Here is an 18,226-nt window from a genome sequence, read left to right as displayed (position 1 = left end):
ATATCACTCTTGACAAGTTTGTAAACCTTTGATAATTACTTTTAATCAAGCTTTTAATGCTTTCGGATACTTAATCAGGCTGGACACGGTCGATTAAGTCATCCGATCGACTTTGTTATCGTTTAAGGAATTTGGACACGAATGTTTAAACGCTAACTTAGAAATAACGATGTCGCTTTGGACACGAAGGATGTTGTAGAAATGATTGTAATAATATTGGTTATAAAGCTAGAGTCTGTTAATCGATCGAGAGATTGCTGCTGTTATGCTTGTTCGTTATCTTATACCGCAAGCGAAATAGTTCAATCTCCTCTCGTTTTTACTTTTGTAATCTATGGATATAGTGTTACAAACAAACAAATTATATCCAAACCCTTAATGTGAACTATTGCGAAAATGCTTATAAATAAACGTAACTCCCTGTGGAAACGATCCTATATATACTCACGTGTACATAGTTATATGACATGTAGGAAAAATACTACATCAGGGTGCTTATTTATTGTGGTGCTGAATAGGTGAAGCACTCACCATTGTGGATAGCCTTAGAGATAAAAGAGCACTCACAAATATTTTTATGTTTAATTATCTCCAAGGATACTAGCTGAGTTTGAAACTCAAAATCTCGAAATTCAAAGTTTGTCCTTCTACTACTAGATTAAACCCTTAAGTTGGAAAATTGCATTGAACAAGAAAATGAATTTTTTTTTTCAAATTTTTTTTTGTGGATTTTTTAAAAATTTTGAAAAAATGCCACCACAAAATGAACCAAAACCTTAAGTCATCATGTATATTGGTCATCTAACTTATATGTAACATCTACTTTAGCATCCAATATTATAGAACTTTAACTCACACTTGACACATTCGTCTCTCCGTTAAGTTTGAGACTCTTTGTGACTGGGATATAGAGACATAATAAAATAAAGTTAGACGGATGCGCAACATGCTAAAAAAGGTGGGTTGGTGGTGGCTTTATACAAAGAGTTTTTATCCCTTTCTTTCATGATAAATAAAGAATTAAGCAAATGAAATCCAAAATAGAAGAAAACAGTTGATCATAATGCTAGGACTTTCGTGGGAGCGTAAACTGGGTTGGATAATCACATTAGACTAAGAGCAATTACTCAATTGAGATTAACATCACATCTTCATCCAAATCCTAAAGACATTGGATTTAGGGGTCATCTCACTTATATGTTTGTCATTGTATTCTCTTGCATCCAATCTGAAACTTTAACTCATATAAGACATGTTGACATCTCTCCCATTAAGTGTGAGACAGACATATGTCATTTGGTAACAAAGCCAAATAAAATTAGATGAAGACATATCATGGTAAAAAATTTAAGTTGGTGATGATCTCATGGAGGGAGGTTTATGTTCCTTTCTTTCATGAGAAGTTACGAAATAAATTAGAAAAGGATGGAAAATAAAAAAAAATTGAACATGAGAGAAATGATAAGGAAAAAAAAAGGAGCATGTGCTTTTATGGGAGCATATAAGGAATAGAGTGATAATTTTACTGGTTTGATGCAGGAGTTGGACATTTTTTAGTAAATATTTAACCAAAATATTAGACTAATTAAAAAAACGCCATGTTGTTCTAAAATTTCTTATAAGTATTGTCAAATTTCACCAAAGAATAAAAGTGAAGGAGTTTGAAGTAGTTGAGGTTGAATAACAAAAAAAAATAGTATGAAAGAGAATGACATCCAATAACTAAAGTTTAAGATAAAAAAAATAAAAAATAAACAATTGACAACTGAAAACTAACAATATAAATTATCATAATGTTGGGATTTTCGGGTGATCTTCACCGGGTTGGATGATTGTATTACGTCACTATCAACCATACAAGTGAGATTGACACCACATCTTTACATAAAACCTTAAGACATTATGTATTTTGGTCATCTCACTTATATGTTGTTCAAAATCTATTTTTCCATCCAATGTATAATGTTAACTCACATTTGACACATTAACATATCCTAATCAATAATGTGATTGTCTGTGTCCATAATTATGTAACGTAGTCAAATAAGTCAAAATTAGGCACAACATGTTCAAAAAGGTTGATTGGTGGTGATTTCATGAAGGGAGGTTTATATTCCTTCCATCCATGAGAATAGATAAAGGAAACTAGATAGAAAAATAAAATAAATATGAAGATGAAAAAAATTGAACATGGGAGAAACATTAAGGTGAAAAATATGCAGTGTGTGTTTTGTCCGCGAGAGTATAAAAAATAGATTGAATTATCGGTAATTATGTGGTTTTGTTGAAGGAGTTGAAGATTTTTGGGTAATTATTACAAAAAAAAAAAAAATAGACTTAATTATAAAAACGTTGTATCATTTTAAAATGTCTAAATAAACATGTATTTTGTAAATTCATCATGACACATGTACATTTTCCATTGTCACATCCCATCATAGATCATATGCGAAGGAGTTTGAAAAAATAGAGTTTGAATAAGAAAATAGAATGAAAGTGAATGACATCCAAAAACTAATTAAGTAAATGTTTCCCATAATATTAAGATTTTTTCCAGTCCCTTGATTTTTTTTTGTATATCCGGATTTTTTGCAAAACATTTCATATCTTGGATTTTTTTTAAGAGCGGGGGATACTTTCTCCCACATTGGACACAGTTGAGCACGTAAACGAATTCCTTCTATCATTGGTTCCAGGAGACGAAAAGGAATATATCAGTTCTGATTCGGTTTGCAAATCAGACGAGAATAATGAGGTACAAAGCGTCAAGTTGTAGATTTGATAAAGAGATCGACAAAACTACTATGTTCAAAATTAATAATATGGGATGAGGCATCGATAATGCATCATTATTGTTTTGATGCATTTAACTGAACCATGCGCGATATAATGTCTTATGATGGTGTTGATAATACACACAAACCTTAGGGGGTGTTTCTGTGGTTTTGGGCGGTGATTTCAGACAAATTTTTCCAGTGATAAGAAAAGGATACAAACAAGACATATTTGCTTCATCCATCAACTCATCAAAGTTGTGGAGTCACCGTAAGGTTTTCACCCTTACAACAAATATGTGTTTACGTGCTTCAATCGTACGTGCCGAGCAAGATGAGATAAGAAAGTTTGTTGATTGGATACTTTCAATTGGAGATGGAATAGGATCCGCCAACGTGAGTGGAGAAATTAACGTACTCATTCATGATGAGTTGCTGATAAAGAATTCCTCTAATCCGTTGCGTTCTTTGGTTGATTTTGTATATCCGGATTTTTTGCAAAACATGAAATTGGATTTTTTCCAAGAGCGGGGGATACTTGCTCCCACACTGGACGCAATTAAGCACATAAACAAATTCTTCCTATCATTGGTTCCAGGAGACGAAAAGTTTTGATTTGGTTTGCAAATCAGACGAGAATAGTGAGGTATAAAACGAATGGTTTACCACCGAATTCTTAAACAATATCAAGTTTTCTGATATTCTAAACCACAAGTTTAGATTTAAAGTTGGATGTCCAGTTATGTTGATTAGGAACATTAACCAAGCAACTGGATTGTGAAATGGGACTAGGTTGATTGTAGACAATCTTTGGAAGAGCTTTATCGGTGCAACTGTGATTACCCAAAAAAATACTGGTGAAAAAGTAATTATTCCAGGAATGAACTTAGTTCTGAGTGATCCTAAACTGCCTTTCAAATTTACTACTATATAGTTCCTGTTGGCTTTGTGTTTTGCAATGACAATAAATAAAAGTCAGTGTCAGTCGTTGTCTCATGTTGGAATCTATCTTTCCGAACCGGTTTTTACTCATGGACAGTTGTATGTCGCTGTGTCGAGAGTCACTTCCAAAAAGGGTTTGAAAATGCTTATACTGGATGAAGAAAATCGAGTGTGTACTGAGACCACTAATGTTGTGTACCGTGATGTTTTTCAGAATGTTTAACCAGTCGTTCTTGATGACGCAGATGAGTATGAGTTTTTTTCTCTTTTAAACATCGTTGTAATATATATTTTATTTGGATATGAATTGGTTGTTTCTACTTGCAACCATTCTAATAGTTGTGTAAAGAAAGAGTAATGGATTGGTCATGTAGATAAACTACAATTCTGCAACTAACAATTAAGATCACACTTCTTATTTCATTGTATAAAATCCAATGACATTTATTGTTGTGCAAAGAACAGGCTAAGTGATAAATTTGTTATAGGGACTAATATGTTATGTGGAGTAATATTTTTGATCCCTTTTTTACAATATTTTTGGTCTCATGCACCTTCAGGTGCTGGTTTTGTGCTTCAGGTGACATGATATCATTCAGTTGTACACAGGCTGATGTTAATGGAATTTCTATGGCATTGAAATATCATTGACTAATTGCAATAGGTGGAATGTCTTCTCTTCGGCTCCGAAATAACACTATCTGATACATTAATGTGTTTATCTACCCAAACTTCGGTTTTTCTATTATATGATAGAGCAACTCCAATATTCTCATACTCAGTTTAATTTTATTTATAATGTCAGTATCCTTCTGATCTTTCTCATTTTTCCTAATGTAAGCCGTACTCTTTCAGTGACCATATTATCAACTATATATGTTCTGCTTTCATTTTTTTAATACAATCAGCTATATATCCGTCTTTTTTTTTTCTTTGTTCTTTGGAGCACCTATGTCTATGTGCATGCACAAGACAATTTTGTAGTCCCTTTTTCAAGCCTTTTTTGTTGTGTTTTTGTTGATGGGTTATTTTATAATATGCTTAGTTAAAAAATGTGATAGATAGTTGATGTCTTTGTCGTTGTTTGTTATACTTATTTGCTACACGATTGAATAATTACAAATTAGTGTTGGATGTTAAGATGAATCAAGTGTATGCACGATATTAACTTTGTATATGTAAGAATATCTGCTTAGAAATCATGGAATTTGAAAGAAACTATATATAAGGGCATCTGGTATAGACGATTCGTTGGGTAGGGACAATTAATTGTATATGCAGTGGTAGGCCTCGAGACTCCAACACCCCCAGTTATATGCAAGACATCAAAAAAAAAAAAAAAACTCACGTCTCCGTGATTAATTTTAGTCATCCGTGTAAAATATTCCGGCATCAAATCTTAATCTTTCGACGTTACATCTGTTAAATCATTCTTGTGTAATGATACGAAAATCCAAATAAATATATACACGTGCAATCGAAAATACAATAACGATGCGTTTTATTAATATATTGTGTATAATGAATTTACCGTTTAATTAGATTTTATATAAAAATAATAATAATAGTTGTAATTCTAACCCGTGCTTGGCACGGGTTTCCAAGCTAGTACTACATATACCGAGTTTCCATGTGCATTATACATAAATTCAATTTACATACAAAGGATATGTAAACTCGATTTACGTACTTAACACAATATTAGAGCGTTAAGTGATTTTGCATAAAATTAAAAAGGGTTATGCTATATATAGTGAAAGAAATGCCCACGATAAAAAAGGATCAAATAAGGACTAATTTGAAACTAAAAAATTGAAAATGACTAATTAGATACAAACGTTAAACTAAAAGGCTTCAAGATGCATTTGACTTTTTTTATAGGCAATCAAACTATGGCTTTATATTTATTAGATGGAAAAATATGAATAAATTAATTAATATCCCTCAAAAAAAGAATAAATTAATTATAATATATTAAAAAATGTTTTAGTTTTAAAAAAAAAGTAAAACTAAAACATAACACAATAGCATTCTCTCAACGATTTCAAATTAGGAAATTATAAATGTAGATTAAACTTTTATTGACCTAACTAAAATTCAAAGTTCAAACACACAACATGAACACAAGAACCTAAGCTCGTGCAAAAATGAGCTAACTTGTGCATTTGAGAATAGATTCTCCGAAGTGAAACTCTAAATATTTTTTAATGGTCACATCTAAACCATTATACATGAGAGAATAAAATATATAAAGAAAATATGATATTGTGTTTCTAGTTGAGATGTAACAATTAATAAAAATTGAGACAATTTCAATAGAGAGAATCCATTTTCATGCATTTGATATTTTCTTTAAGGGTAAGTTTTTATGTATTTTGAAGTTTGGTTGGATTATGTAGATAAAATTTGTTTAGTATTTTATTTATAAATAAAATAATATAAAAATATGACATGATTGAACGAAGGGTACATATAACCAAACTCTATGAGTATCACTGTGTTCACCTTTCTTTAAATGTGTCTATTAATATATGGAAAAATAATAATTTTAAAGGCCTTTTTAATTAGGTCAAATTTTGGAGGTCTAAAATAAAGGTTTGAGTTGTCTTATATTTGGGGCGTCGATGCTCAAAATGAAGAAAACATTTGTCAAAAAGATATTATTTTTTGAAGGAGTAAAAATACTTTTGAATATAATTAAAGGACACATGTAAAGTCCCCATGAGCTTAGCTCATTTGGTAAGGGATAATGCACAATTTGTGCAGGGGCCGGGGTTCGAACCCCGGACACCCTACTTATTCATCTTAAAGGTGAATTTCTCTAGCCACTAGGCTACTTGACCAAAAACTACATTTAAATCAGAAATCACACTCTACAAGCTAAAATGTAACCATTCTCTCTCTAAACTTCCGTCCTCTACCTTCTCTCTATCTCTAACAACAGCTCCCACCACCGTCCGTTTCCTTGCTCTCCCAAATCCAAATCCCGTCCTTCCCGATGTAGAATCTCGTCGACGGTGAGGCGATGAGAATCCTTTTTCTCCGCTTCACCTCTCAGCCCCTTCAGGGGTCGTTTTTTGCTTCTTCTTCCTCCGACGTCCTGCGTTCTTTCCGCTCATGTTTTGTGGCTGTTCTTCTGTGTCCAGATCGGGGTGATTCCGGTGGTTTGGACTTTGGATCTGTTTCGGTTTGCAAGATTGGTTGCGTTTGTGTTCTGCAGGTTTCTGTTGGTGGTTGTGGTGTTTTTGCTAGCCGACACCATTCTTTTGTGCGTGTGGGCAGTGTGGTGGTGGTTGTGGTGTAGTTGGTTTGCAGCTTTGGTGGTGATGTTTTTGGTTGTTCCGGCGGTGTGTGTTTGAGTGGTTCATGATGGTGTGGTGGTGGATCTGTCACAGATCCGATTAGGCTGTGGTGGTGGTGGCAAGGTGGTGATGCGTGGTGGAGGTTGTGACGGGTGGTGTTGTGCTGGTGATGATGTTCTGGTTCGAGTGGTCGAGTTCGTCCTGTTTCGAAGTTGTTGTGTTTTCATCCTTCAACTTTGAAATGGGATTCGAACTGTGTTGCTCCTAAAGGGCTATGGCGTCGCAAGTGGTGGAGGAGGAATAGTCGCACGTGGTGGGTGGGTGTGGTGTTTTGCGAGGTTTAAGTGGTGGTTTATTTGGTGTGTGGTAGCGGGGTTTTTGGTGGTGGTGAAGGTGGTGGTTTTTGGTGGTTACGGGTGGTTGAGAGTTTTGTTAAGGAGGTGTTGGTGGTGGTTTCAGTTAGAGTGTAGGTGGTGACGGACGCGTGGCGTGAAGGGGGTGATGTGTGGTGCTGAATTGAGTGGATCGATTATGGCGGCTACAGGTGTGGCGGCAGCGCTTCCATCCACGATTAATCCTCCTTCAATGAACTTTCGGATCGTTTGTTGTCGTAAGGATCGTGGTGGTTGAGGTTGTTCACGTCGGTGGTCGTGTAGACTATGATTCTGCTTGATTTGGTGGCAGACACCCTTCGGTTTATTTGTGTTTCTGTCATTGAGGTGGTGGAGGTGGGTGCTTGTTGGGGTGGTTATTCTTGGAGGCAGCCTTTGTTACATAGGTCCATGTTAGTCGTCTCTAGCTCCTTTTATGTTTTTTGGGTGGTTTAGGTGTCTAGGGTGTTTGGAGGGTGCGTGTCCCATTTTGTTGAGCATTCGTTCCTTTTGATTTGTTTGTTGTTTTAACTTCGCATGCCATGTCTCTCGTCTTTCATATTGTATGCTGGTTTTCGGTGGGCTGGTTCATTTGGCTTCTAGATCGGGAGTCGGGGTCTAGCTGCAATCTTTGCTTGACTTGGTTTGGTTTTTCTCTGGTGCACCGGGGGCGAGGGGTGCCCTGCTAACTTAGTTCTTTAGTCTGGTGGGCCGATCACTTTTGATTCGAGATCGGGAGTCGGTTCTTTGACTTTGTTGGTTTTTGGGCTTTGTGTTGTGCTCTTTCGATGAATCGGAGGTCGCGAGGTTTGTGATAGCAACATGATCCTTCGGTTAGGTGCTCTTCGAATTGTGGCTCGGCTTGGGAGTTGGGATCTGGAAGTTTTTGTTGAGGGTGATCTCTGTGGGTGAGTAGTGACGATGGGCGGTGGTGGATCCCGTGTTTACAATGTTTGTTGTTTCCTTGGAGTCTGTTTTAGGTGGTGGTGTGTTTGGTGGGTTTATTTTCAGGGGTGTTTTTAGGTGGTTATGGTGTTCCGTCTATATGCGGCACCATTTGTATCTTGCTTTCGTCAATTCCTTGCGTCTTGCAGGGATGATGTTTAATATTATTTGCCGTTTCAAAAAAAAAGAAAGGCTACTTGACCAAAAAAAAAAAGGGACACATGTAAAGAAGGCTTAAGTATTTTCCGCTCCTTCGAAGACAAATATCTTTTTGACAAATTCACAATAAAGATTTCCCACTCCTTCGAAAACACATGGATAAGAAACATTGAAAACACAATAAATATTACTATAGCAATCAATAATATAAATGGTCAATGGTTTGTAAATGATTGTGATGCCACACTTTCAAACTTTTTTAGATAAATTTATTTCTTACCACCATGAGGCAATTTATGGATTGCGCCAATATTAATAAAACTCTATTGTGCATTTTCGTGTGTCTTGGTTCTTCATGCTATAACAAGAAGAAAGAAAAATTTAAAAATATTAACAGAACCTTAATAGGTAGAAAGTAACTGAACTTCAATGTAATGAATAAATGGAAATTATCTTTTTATTTACAATGTAATGAAATGAGTTCGATTCCTTGGTGGAACAATTTTTGATAAAGCTTTACTTACCTTCCGAACTAAGGATTACTAAGACCCATTTCTCCTGAGAATCAGAGGGTTAACACCAAACAAAGTAAGATCAAGTCATTTCATTAATAATAATAATATGATGGATACATGTTGGAATGTCAACAAGTAATTGAAGTTAAACTAAATATGAGCCGCCTCTAAATGATGAGCCACTTCATTGGCTTGTCTGAGAAATAATAGCGTCGAAAACCGACACATCAACATGAGAGTTTTTGAAAACCAACACTTCAAGATAATAGAGTAAAACATTTGAGACATCCTCCTTAGACTCGAAGTCCACACACACATTTCCTTCATCAACTTGACAAATCGATAGCAGATATCAAGGCCACACACATTCCCTTCATCAACTTGACAAATCGAGGATACCTACTCCGTCTTAGCCAAGACAAAACTACCAAACTCTTCGTGAATGCACATCTCAAGTCCAACCTAGTTGTGATGAGGAGAGAACGACGAGTCAATATTACATTTATACTGATTTGAATATCATCCAAGATTCCAATCTCAGTAGGGCAGAGGATACTTAAAGCAAACATTTCACAAAGAGGCCATGAAATAGCAAGGGAGGCAAAGATTCCACAAAGAGGCCATGGAGCCAAATGTTCAGGAAACATAAAGAGTACATTCCCTAGTGGGAATGAAAAAAATCTTCAACATGTAAAAATAGAAACAAAACATTAAAATCAGACCTGAAAAACTGCTTTAATCATTTTCAGTTTTAATTCTTGTTCTTCAATATCTTCATTGGTTAAAAAAAATAGTATTCCAATCTCATGGAGTACATTTCTTTTACATGGAAGTTGGTATTCCAAAATGGAATCATAAAATAAGCAACATGTATGGATAAACTCATGATAGAGACGTTAACTGTGATCGTTGCAAACCGGAGATCGAAAATAGGACAATCTGATAGTGAAAAGGCGAATAATTTTAAAAAAATATAAGATTTCTGCATTAACTTGTATGTAAGACTTCTGCAGCTTACTGTCCTCAACGTTAAGTTGTAAGAATGTAAGGACCTATCGATGAAGCATAGATACGAACATGGACATTGGACACGACACGGACACTGATTCCCCGACACCGCTAATGATTTGAGAAAATCACATTATTCAATGTAATTATATGTGTCGGTGTCGGACACAACATGTGTCCGACACCGGGCACGTCTAATCTGAGGCATGTTTGTGCTTCATAACGACCTAGGCATCTGAAGTTAATGGTATTTGCCTTGCTCATTATATTTTGAAATGTAATTGACTCGTATTTGAGTCTTCAGATCAGCAAAAACAACTGTTTTCCTATTTTTTTTTAGTATTTTGTCACAAATTTGAGGTTTTCGCTTTTGTTTAGAACCTGACAAATTCAAACCTCAAATCAAGATCCCTTTTATTAAAACCTTATTCACAAATGACATTGCTTTGGCCATGTCTCAATTAATTTATATGAGCTTAGTTATCTATCAAACATATTCAAGCCACTGAAGGGGGAAAAACCTCACTAACATATGTTTGGATATCAAAGTCTTACAATTGAAATTGTGCATTAACTGATTTTGAAGTGTAATCCAAGGAAGTCAAATCAACTACAAAATCATTTCTAGTTCCAACCAAAATTGATAGCATTACCTAAGTACACTACCAAACCAACAAAAAGTCAAAAACAGATAGCATTTGTCTGCAATACTGCAACTACCAAACCAACAAAAATAGAAAGAATTTTTCAACCATCACAGTCACAACATATCAAATGTAACTTCTTGGTAAAAAGTGCTTTTTCCAAACTTTCTTTCTGCTTTGTGCAGATGGATTTTCAGTGCACATCCACAAGTTAAACATAGCATTGAAGTGAGTGAAAAAAGTGTAGCTGAGTCAGACATCAGATAAAAATAGAGTAAACCATCAAATTGATCCCTCTTTTCATAAATTACTCTTAAATTAGTCCCCGACTATATTAATATTTCAAACTAGTCTTTGTCAAAAGTTTCTCAATTAGGTCCATCATCATGTGACAAAAACATAACGACAGAGATCTAATTGAGAAACTTTTGACAAAGACAGAGACTAGTTTGAAATATTAATCGAGTCAGAGACTAATTTGAGAATGGCTTACAATGACAGGGACCAATTTAGTGGTTTACTCGATAAAACTAATATTGACATTTGACAATACCCAAATACAAACATTTGATAAAAAACAGAACATATGATATTTAATTAGGATGAGAAACAAAAGGTGGTAGTAGGTTCCAACGGTCTAATAATTCTTAAAATGGCTGCATTTACTTAGTTTTCAAGTATCCTACACCATTGGTTATTGGTACTTAACTTTAATCCTCTTTTCACTATTTCAGTCCACAATCAACGGTAACCTTTTTATACACATTCAGACCAAATATCAAGAACACTTTTTCCTCATTTTGAGCCTAATTTACCCAAAATAGCTCAAATCACATTAAATAAATGAATTAATAAATGAAATAACACTTCTCATAGCATAACAGAAACAAACACCATTAAAAAAAACAGTGCCAACTTAAGAATTAATTAAACTACTAATAAGTGATTAAAGTAATAAGCTACATATCTTGATTACATAATCTGATCAGAAAACGAAGGAAGTCTCCGAAAGAAGTTCACGAAAACAGATGGCATGTCACCGCGAAACCTCGGATGCCTCAGATAATAAAACCCAGCCAAAAGCACAAACCCTTTAAACGGCACAGCATAGAAAACCAACGACATTACCAAACAGAACACAGCGAACATCGCTGTAGCACGTGGGTCTCTCCAACTAAACAAAGCTTCCAATCTCTCGCCCTGAGCTGCAACGTCGCCAATCAAACTTTGTGCCCTCCCCGCAAGAGCACGCACCCTATCGTACCTGATTCGAACCACTTCCACAGACCTCATTGTTGGAAACCCATCAAACTCTTCATCAAGTTCATCCAAACTTACCATGTCCACGTAGGACATCCTCGGATCCATGTTCTTTGGCACCCTCATTCTGTTCCTAAACCTCAAAATCAAAATCAAGAAAGCATACATGAACACTGTTGGTAGAATCAAATAAGGACAGAACACAATCGCTATGAGAAGCGCATGAACTAAAACCGTCGTTGCAGGATTCACCCACGTGCGAATTCCATCTAACCAATAAAACACAGTCGTCGAACGTGACAAAAATCCAACTAATCTAAACCAATTCGCTTTACTTTTCCTCATGCTCCACACATGAGTATCCGAATCAAGCATGAACTGAACCACTTCTGAACCCAAAGCCGGTTCAGACCGAGCTAAACGAGCCGTTACTATCTTCATAGCAGTTTGTCTCAAAACGTCTTGTTGACCCGGACCGAATGGTTTAACATAATGCATTCTTGGTAGAATTGGACTTGTATAAGCCTGCATTAAACTCAACCATGAAGAACATGAAAATCTAACTGCGATTTCAATCTCACCCATTCTCCTCGCACCACCTGGCAGTAAAACAATCAACGAATAAGAATTCACGTAGACACGGTTAGTGTCTAGTGTAGACAACCGCACACGAATTTTCCCCATTCTAACATCTCTAGCATCTTTCTGAAACCTTCCATTATCGAAAACACCAATTGTGAGAACCGTGCAAGGATCATAAACATCCCATGTGTATTGCTCATTCCATCTCGGGTTAAACCGGTCTACAATAGTCCTAGTTCGAACCCATTTTGGACCATATTTCGCCACCACATAAGCATCAGTTGTTCCACGTGTCCCGTCTTTGGTTTTCACCGGAAGAAGATTCGTTGCTCCACGAATCCCAACTTCAAGTAAACCAATTGGAGGCTTCGTTAACTGCTTCGCAGAAGCACGAACATCGCTAGTCACATGAGCTGCTTCATCTATCACATGATATCCACCTTCTAAACAAGCACGAATATGTATCCTACCTGTGCAGAGACAAATCCAAAATGTCAATTAGTGGGAGCAGGATCATATACAATTAAGTTAATGACATAATCATTGAACATCTCATGCAGATAACTAAGTTCATGACATAAGAGACGCTAAATGAGTTCTAAATTATAAACTAACATAACACAATAATTTACTATTTTCTCCGTCTCTAAATATAAGCTCATTTTCAAATTACTAGATACATTTGTTGATTCTTTTCTAAATAAACTCCTAATTAATATCACTAAGTACGTTGCTATATGAAAAATCAAAATCAACTATATACGTATATAAAATGAACGCATTAGCTACACTATCAACCGTAAAATATGCAATATATTTGGACAAAGAGTAACATTTACCTGTGTAAGAAAGATTTTCCTCTGAACCACAAAGATTAAACCATCTCGACTTCACATCCGTCCGATCATCTAATCTCCTCTCGATCGACGCCACATGGATCTTCGTTTTCCCAATTGATCTTGAATTCGAAACATCTTCTAATGTAATGACTAGAAACGGTTCAAACGGCTCAGAAGCTACAAAAACCAGATCTTCATTCCACGTCGGATTACCCGAGTTGACTAAACCAATCCGACCGGTTTTAAAAACCTGTGCACCAAGCTGAGCCTTAACATAAAGTTCAGGACTCCGAACCTTAGGTTCGGAGCCCAAACCACTCAAACCCAGCTGTAAATCTTGGGTTTGGATAACCGTTAGTCTCAAATACCACAGCTTCGGAGAAAGATAAACTTTCGCTCGTGTCTCCGGTATCAATCCACCGGAATCCGACTGCCACGACTCCTGAAAAGCTTCATCGGCTTGCGTCCCAATCCATACCGCAATCATAACGTCATTTCCCGGTGAATTTTCCGATTCAAGCGTATACCATTGCGGTGCTAATGGACTGTCCGGTGGAACTCTCTTCGGAACTTCTTGCAAATCAAACGACACCGTTCCGAGTGAAATCTCCGTTATTTGTTTCTCTTTGTTTTCTGATTCTGATGATTCTGATTCTGATTCTAACCAAACGGAAACTTCTAAAGAAGTTGAATTAAGTCCTTCTTTATCAAAAGCAAAAACCTGATCCCAATCTTTACCTTCATTTTCACTCTTTGTTCTCACACTATGAGTTCCAATCACAAGCTTTGAAAAAAGCTTCACAGATTCAGCTTTTGATTCACACCGCTTCGCTTTAACAACGCGAACATATAGAAATGGCATACGATCAACTAGATCGTATGCCGCGCTTCTGCTTCGATCTCTGCTCAGAGATCGAAGCTCGTGATCACTCACATTGATCAGATCACCTCGTTTCTGAACAATTTCATATTGTTTCTCTTTGATTTTCACATCCTTCGTTTCAGCTACCGGTGGATTAACTACCTCCGGTGCAGGCGGAGTTGCCGGTGGATTCGCCGGTGGATTTTCCGGTGCCGGAGTTTTCTCTGCTGGAGTTTCTTCTTTTGGTTTTTCCTCTTCTTTTGTATTTTCTTCTTTTTTCGTCTCATCACCGGCTGGTTCGGTAACCGGTGGATTTTCATCTTTTTTCTCGCTCTCACCGGCTGATTCGGTTACCGGTGACTTCTCTTCAGCTTTCTCTTCTTTCTTGTCATCACCGGCTGAATCGGTAACAGGTAAAATTTCATCCACGTAAGAAATTTTCAAACCAAGTTCACCTTTAATCTGAGAGAAAACGCTCCTTTTCTCTAACGGATAGTAAACAATCACTTCTTCACCGCTTTTCACAAACGTGCTTCCAGAGATTTTAACTTTTCCTAAAAAAGTACTTCTCTTCCCAGTTGTTTTTTTGTCGTTGTAAAGATTGATCTCCATCGTCTCAGAGGTCATTGACTCTTGGTCAAGGACTAAAAACTCGAGTTTCTCGTCCCATTGAGGATTCAAATCTCTTGATTTTGTCTTTGTTCGCTTTCTTTGACCGTCGAAATCAACGATCGCGTAAGCGCTCGCTGTTCCTTGACCGTCTTTCGGCATTAGATTCTTTGCATTGATGACTTCGACGATTAGTTTCCTTACAGAAACTACTTCCGTCGTAGTCATTGATGAATTGTTTGATTGAGCTCTGAGGTGTTTTTAATAATAGAGAAAACAGAACAGCAACGGTTTCTTTTGAGGTTTTTGTTGAATTGAATGAAAGAATTAGTAACAGTTTGTGTTATGTTCTGTTAGAAGTGAAAGAATGAATGAATGAATGTGAATGTTATGTTTATGAGAGAGAATGAGTTATGAGGTTTATTTATAAGAAGAGAGAGAAAGGAAGGAGCGTGACACGTGAGAGAGTGAGTCAGCTTTCTGTTTTCTCTATGTGTTAACAAAATTGAAGAAATTGGATTCTCTGATATGTGGTGCTGTATGTTAATCTTTTCTTCTACTTTGTTTGAAGGATCTTTTCTCTTCTTCTACTTGTTCAATACAAATTAAAATAATGAGATTATTTGAATGATGGCAGCTAAGTTATCGTGGACAACGTTGAATTGATATCAATCAAAATTATTTGACGGAAAAAGATAAATATGTGATTTTGATTGGTGTTTATAAAGCATGGTTACAGATAAAGACATCAAAAACGACACTGATACCGACACGTCAACAATTCTATGTGTCGGTGTCAAATATGATGCATGTTCGACACTGAGACACGCCTAACCTGATAAATGTCTGTGCATTATGGATTGGTGTCAACTCAGCATGAGTAACTTTGTTCACTTTCATTGATAGATAAATAAGAATTTGTCATTTAAAATCATACTTGAGATTTGAGATTATTAATGATTGGTTTTAATTTAACTACTATGTGATCTAGCATGAACATTGAATTCATATTCTAAATTGACTATATTGGTATCTTTTTTAAATCTTTAAACAATGTAGTAAAAACTTTGGACCTCCTTAATTTTAATGTGTCTTAACTCTTAATAACTCACCAACTATGTTACTAATAGTTGTTATTTTGTCTGCATTAGAGCTTGGTGTTTGGGAGAAATAACAAAATTGAAATTTTGTGATCATTGTATGTACCATGTGAAAGCTGAAGTTTCATAGTAAATTTTTGTTTTTAATGTAATGGATAAAATAAAGAAGCTTTTTCTTTTGTTCATGATAAAAGCGTTGGAGATGCATAGGGCACTGCATTTGGTGGAAAAGAAACTTTTACTGCAGCAGGCTCTCACATTTCATCTTTTCCTTTTGCTTACTTTCCTTCTTCTCTTTTTAATTATATTTTTAAGACAAAATACTTCTTTCTATTTTTTAAGTTTGGCAAAAATTCCGGAGTAATCAATTAAGTTTGTTAAATTTCAAATAAATATTTTAAGTTTTTAATAGGTCCTTTAAAATTTTTAAGTTTTAAAAAGGTTCTTTAAAATATTAATTTAATGCATTTATTTAAAGATTTTTTAAGTTTTAAATAGATCCTTAAAAGGGTAATAAGGACCTATTTAAAATTTAAAAATCTCAAAGAATTAATATAATATATTTTTGTCAAACTTAAAGGATCAGAATAGATATTTGACCAATTTTTAATTATATATAAAATTGTGGTTGTTTCACTATGATTCTGATCACAATCCACTCTGATATATAAAAAAAAACACTAAACTAATAATGTTGTGGATAAATATTAAGGATTATTTACACCACCAAAAAAAATATTAAGGATTATTTTGAATTAAGAACAAGTATTTTTTTTTTCACTTAGTCTGATTTTTATTTATTTATTCGTTAGTGCCTGCTATGAGTGCACCACTTATATATATATATATATATATATATATATATATATATATATATATATATATATATATATATATATATGGTTCAAATTAAATTCAAAGGCTGCTACCACAGTCATTACATTACACTGTACCATTGCAGTTAAATTACATAAGAAAAAAAGACCCAACATGTGTGCAGTTTTTTAAAATCACAGTACCATGTGTTTGTTTAATTTACATACACGTAGTTTTGGTTAATCTGATTCACTAAAACTTGGATTTTTTTTTTTTTTAATCACACTACCATGTGTTAGTTTAATACATATGTGAGTCAGCACAAATCAAACTCAAGATATTGTCTTCAATCAATAAATAAAATAATCTAGACATAGATTCTCATGAAATTCAGTTCCTACAGAATTATTAACTTCTTTATTGTCCTATTATCTAATCCAATTTTTTGTTTTCTTTATATGTGCATGTTGTCTTTGTCCAATTGAAGAAAAAAAATCCCACTTGTAGTATCAATCTGCAAATATGAACGTTGCTTTGTTTCTGTGTTCATTCATTCATGATAACAATTTCTTGATCAGATAATAAGTTTAGAATATGATATTAAAGAATGAATTTATGAAGACTTCAATGTGGCAATGTGTTATGTTGGCAAATAACCGCTATATGTACGGTTCTGACAAGATGCATGCTGCTAGTATTTAATACTATATACCATGGTACTTTAAATTCATAAAAAATATATACTATAGTACTTTTTTTAACAATATTTTGGTAACGAATTTTAAATGGAGTTGCATGTTGGAGAATTTTTTTTTTCTGCCCCTATCACAAAAAAAAATGATATATCTGCCCCTAGTTGAAAATTATTGTTGTAAATGCCCTTGTTCTTCATTTGAAATGGCGAGCATCACATTTTTTCAACCCTCCTCTGCAAGCTTGCAGGCTTTCTCAGAACAACTCTGTGTATTCCTAATTTCATTTGGCGAGCATGAATATTTAAGGTATTTTTCTTGTTCTTTCTTTCAAATGGCGAGCATGGTAAATTTTTTTTTCCATGTTCCACATATGAAATGGCGAGCATGCCATTGTTGGTTTTTTTTTTTCAATTTTTGGTTTTTTTTTTCAATTTTTTTTATGCTTGCCCTTTGAAATGGCGAGCAAACAAAGGAAATCAAAGGTGAGGAGCATTATACTGGTTTACGAAATTTCATGTTAGATTAAAATTTGATGTATGCTCTTGAGGATATGATACATAGTAACAAGCTTGTTTGACCTTTCTTATTCAAATAAAAAAAAATAGTCCGAATAAACTATTTTACTTCAAAAGCTAATAATTATCCGCTAACATCGTTACTCTCCTTTTGATCAGGAACTATATATGGAAGCTTAGAATTCCATGTTCGCATTTTTTTTTTAAAAATGGCCTTTGTTTGCTCGCCATTTCAAAGGGCAAGCATAAAAAAAATTGAAAAAAAACCAACAATGGCATGCTCGCCAT

General features: G+C 35.0%; 1 protein-coding gene across 1 annotated transcript; it reads right to left on the bottom strand.

Annotated features, from left to right (window-relative positions):
* Positions 1-11,470: 11,470 nt before the first annotated feature.
* LOC146913572 (C2 calcium/lipid-binding plant phosphoribosyltransferase family protein) lies at positions 11,471-15,210 on the bottom strand. The gene is made up of 2 exons (XM_085716764.1): positions 13,342-15,210; positions 11,471-12,972 (listed from the first exon to the last, which is right to left on the bottom strand). The coding sequence occupies exons 1-2, from the start codon at positions 15,038-15,040 to the stop codon at positions 11,633-11,635; spliced, it is 3,039 nt and encodes a 1,012-aa protein (XP_085572890.1). The 5' UTR covers positions 15,041-15,210; the 3' UTR covers positions 11,471-11,632.
* Positions 15,211-18,226: the final 3,016 nt, after the last annotated feature.

This window comes from Medicago sativa, chromosome 6 (genome assembly GCF_051527215.1).
Source record: "Medicago sativa cultivar Bolivia chromosome 6, Bolivia_mono, whole genome shotgun sequence".
NCBI classification, from domain to species: domain Eukaryota; kingdom Viridiplantae; phylum Streptophyta; class Magnoliopsida; order Fabales; family Fabaceae; genus Medicago; species Medicago sativa.
Note: the sequence above shows the minus strand (reverse complement) of the source record. Positions and strands in the feature narration are given on the sequence as shown.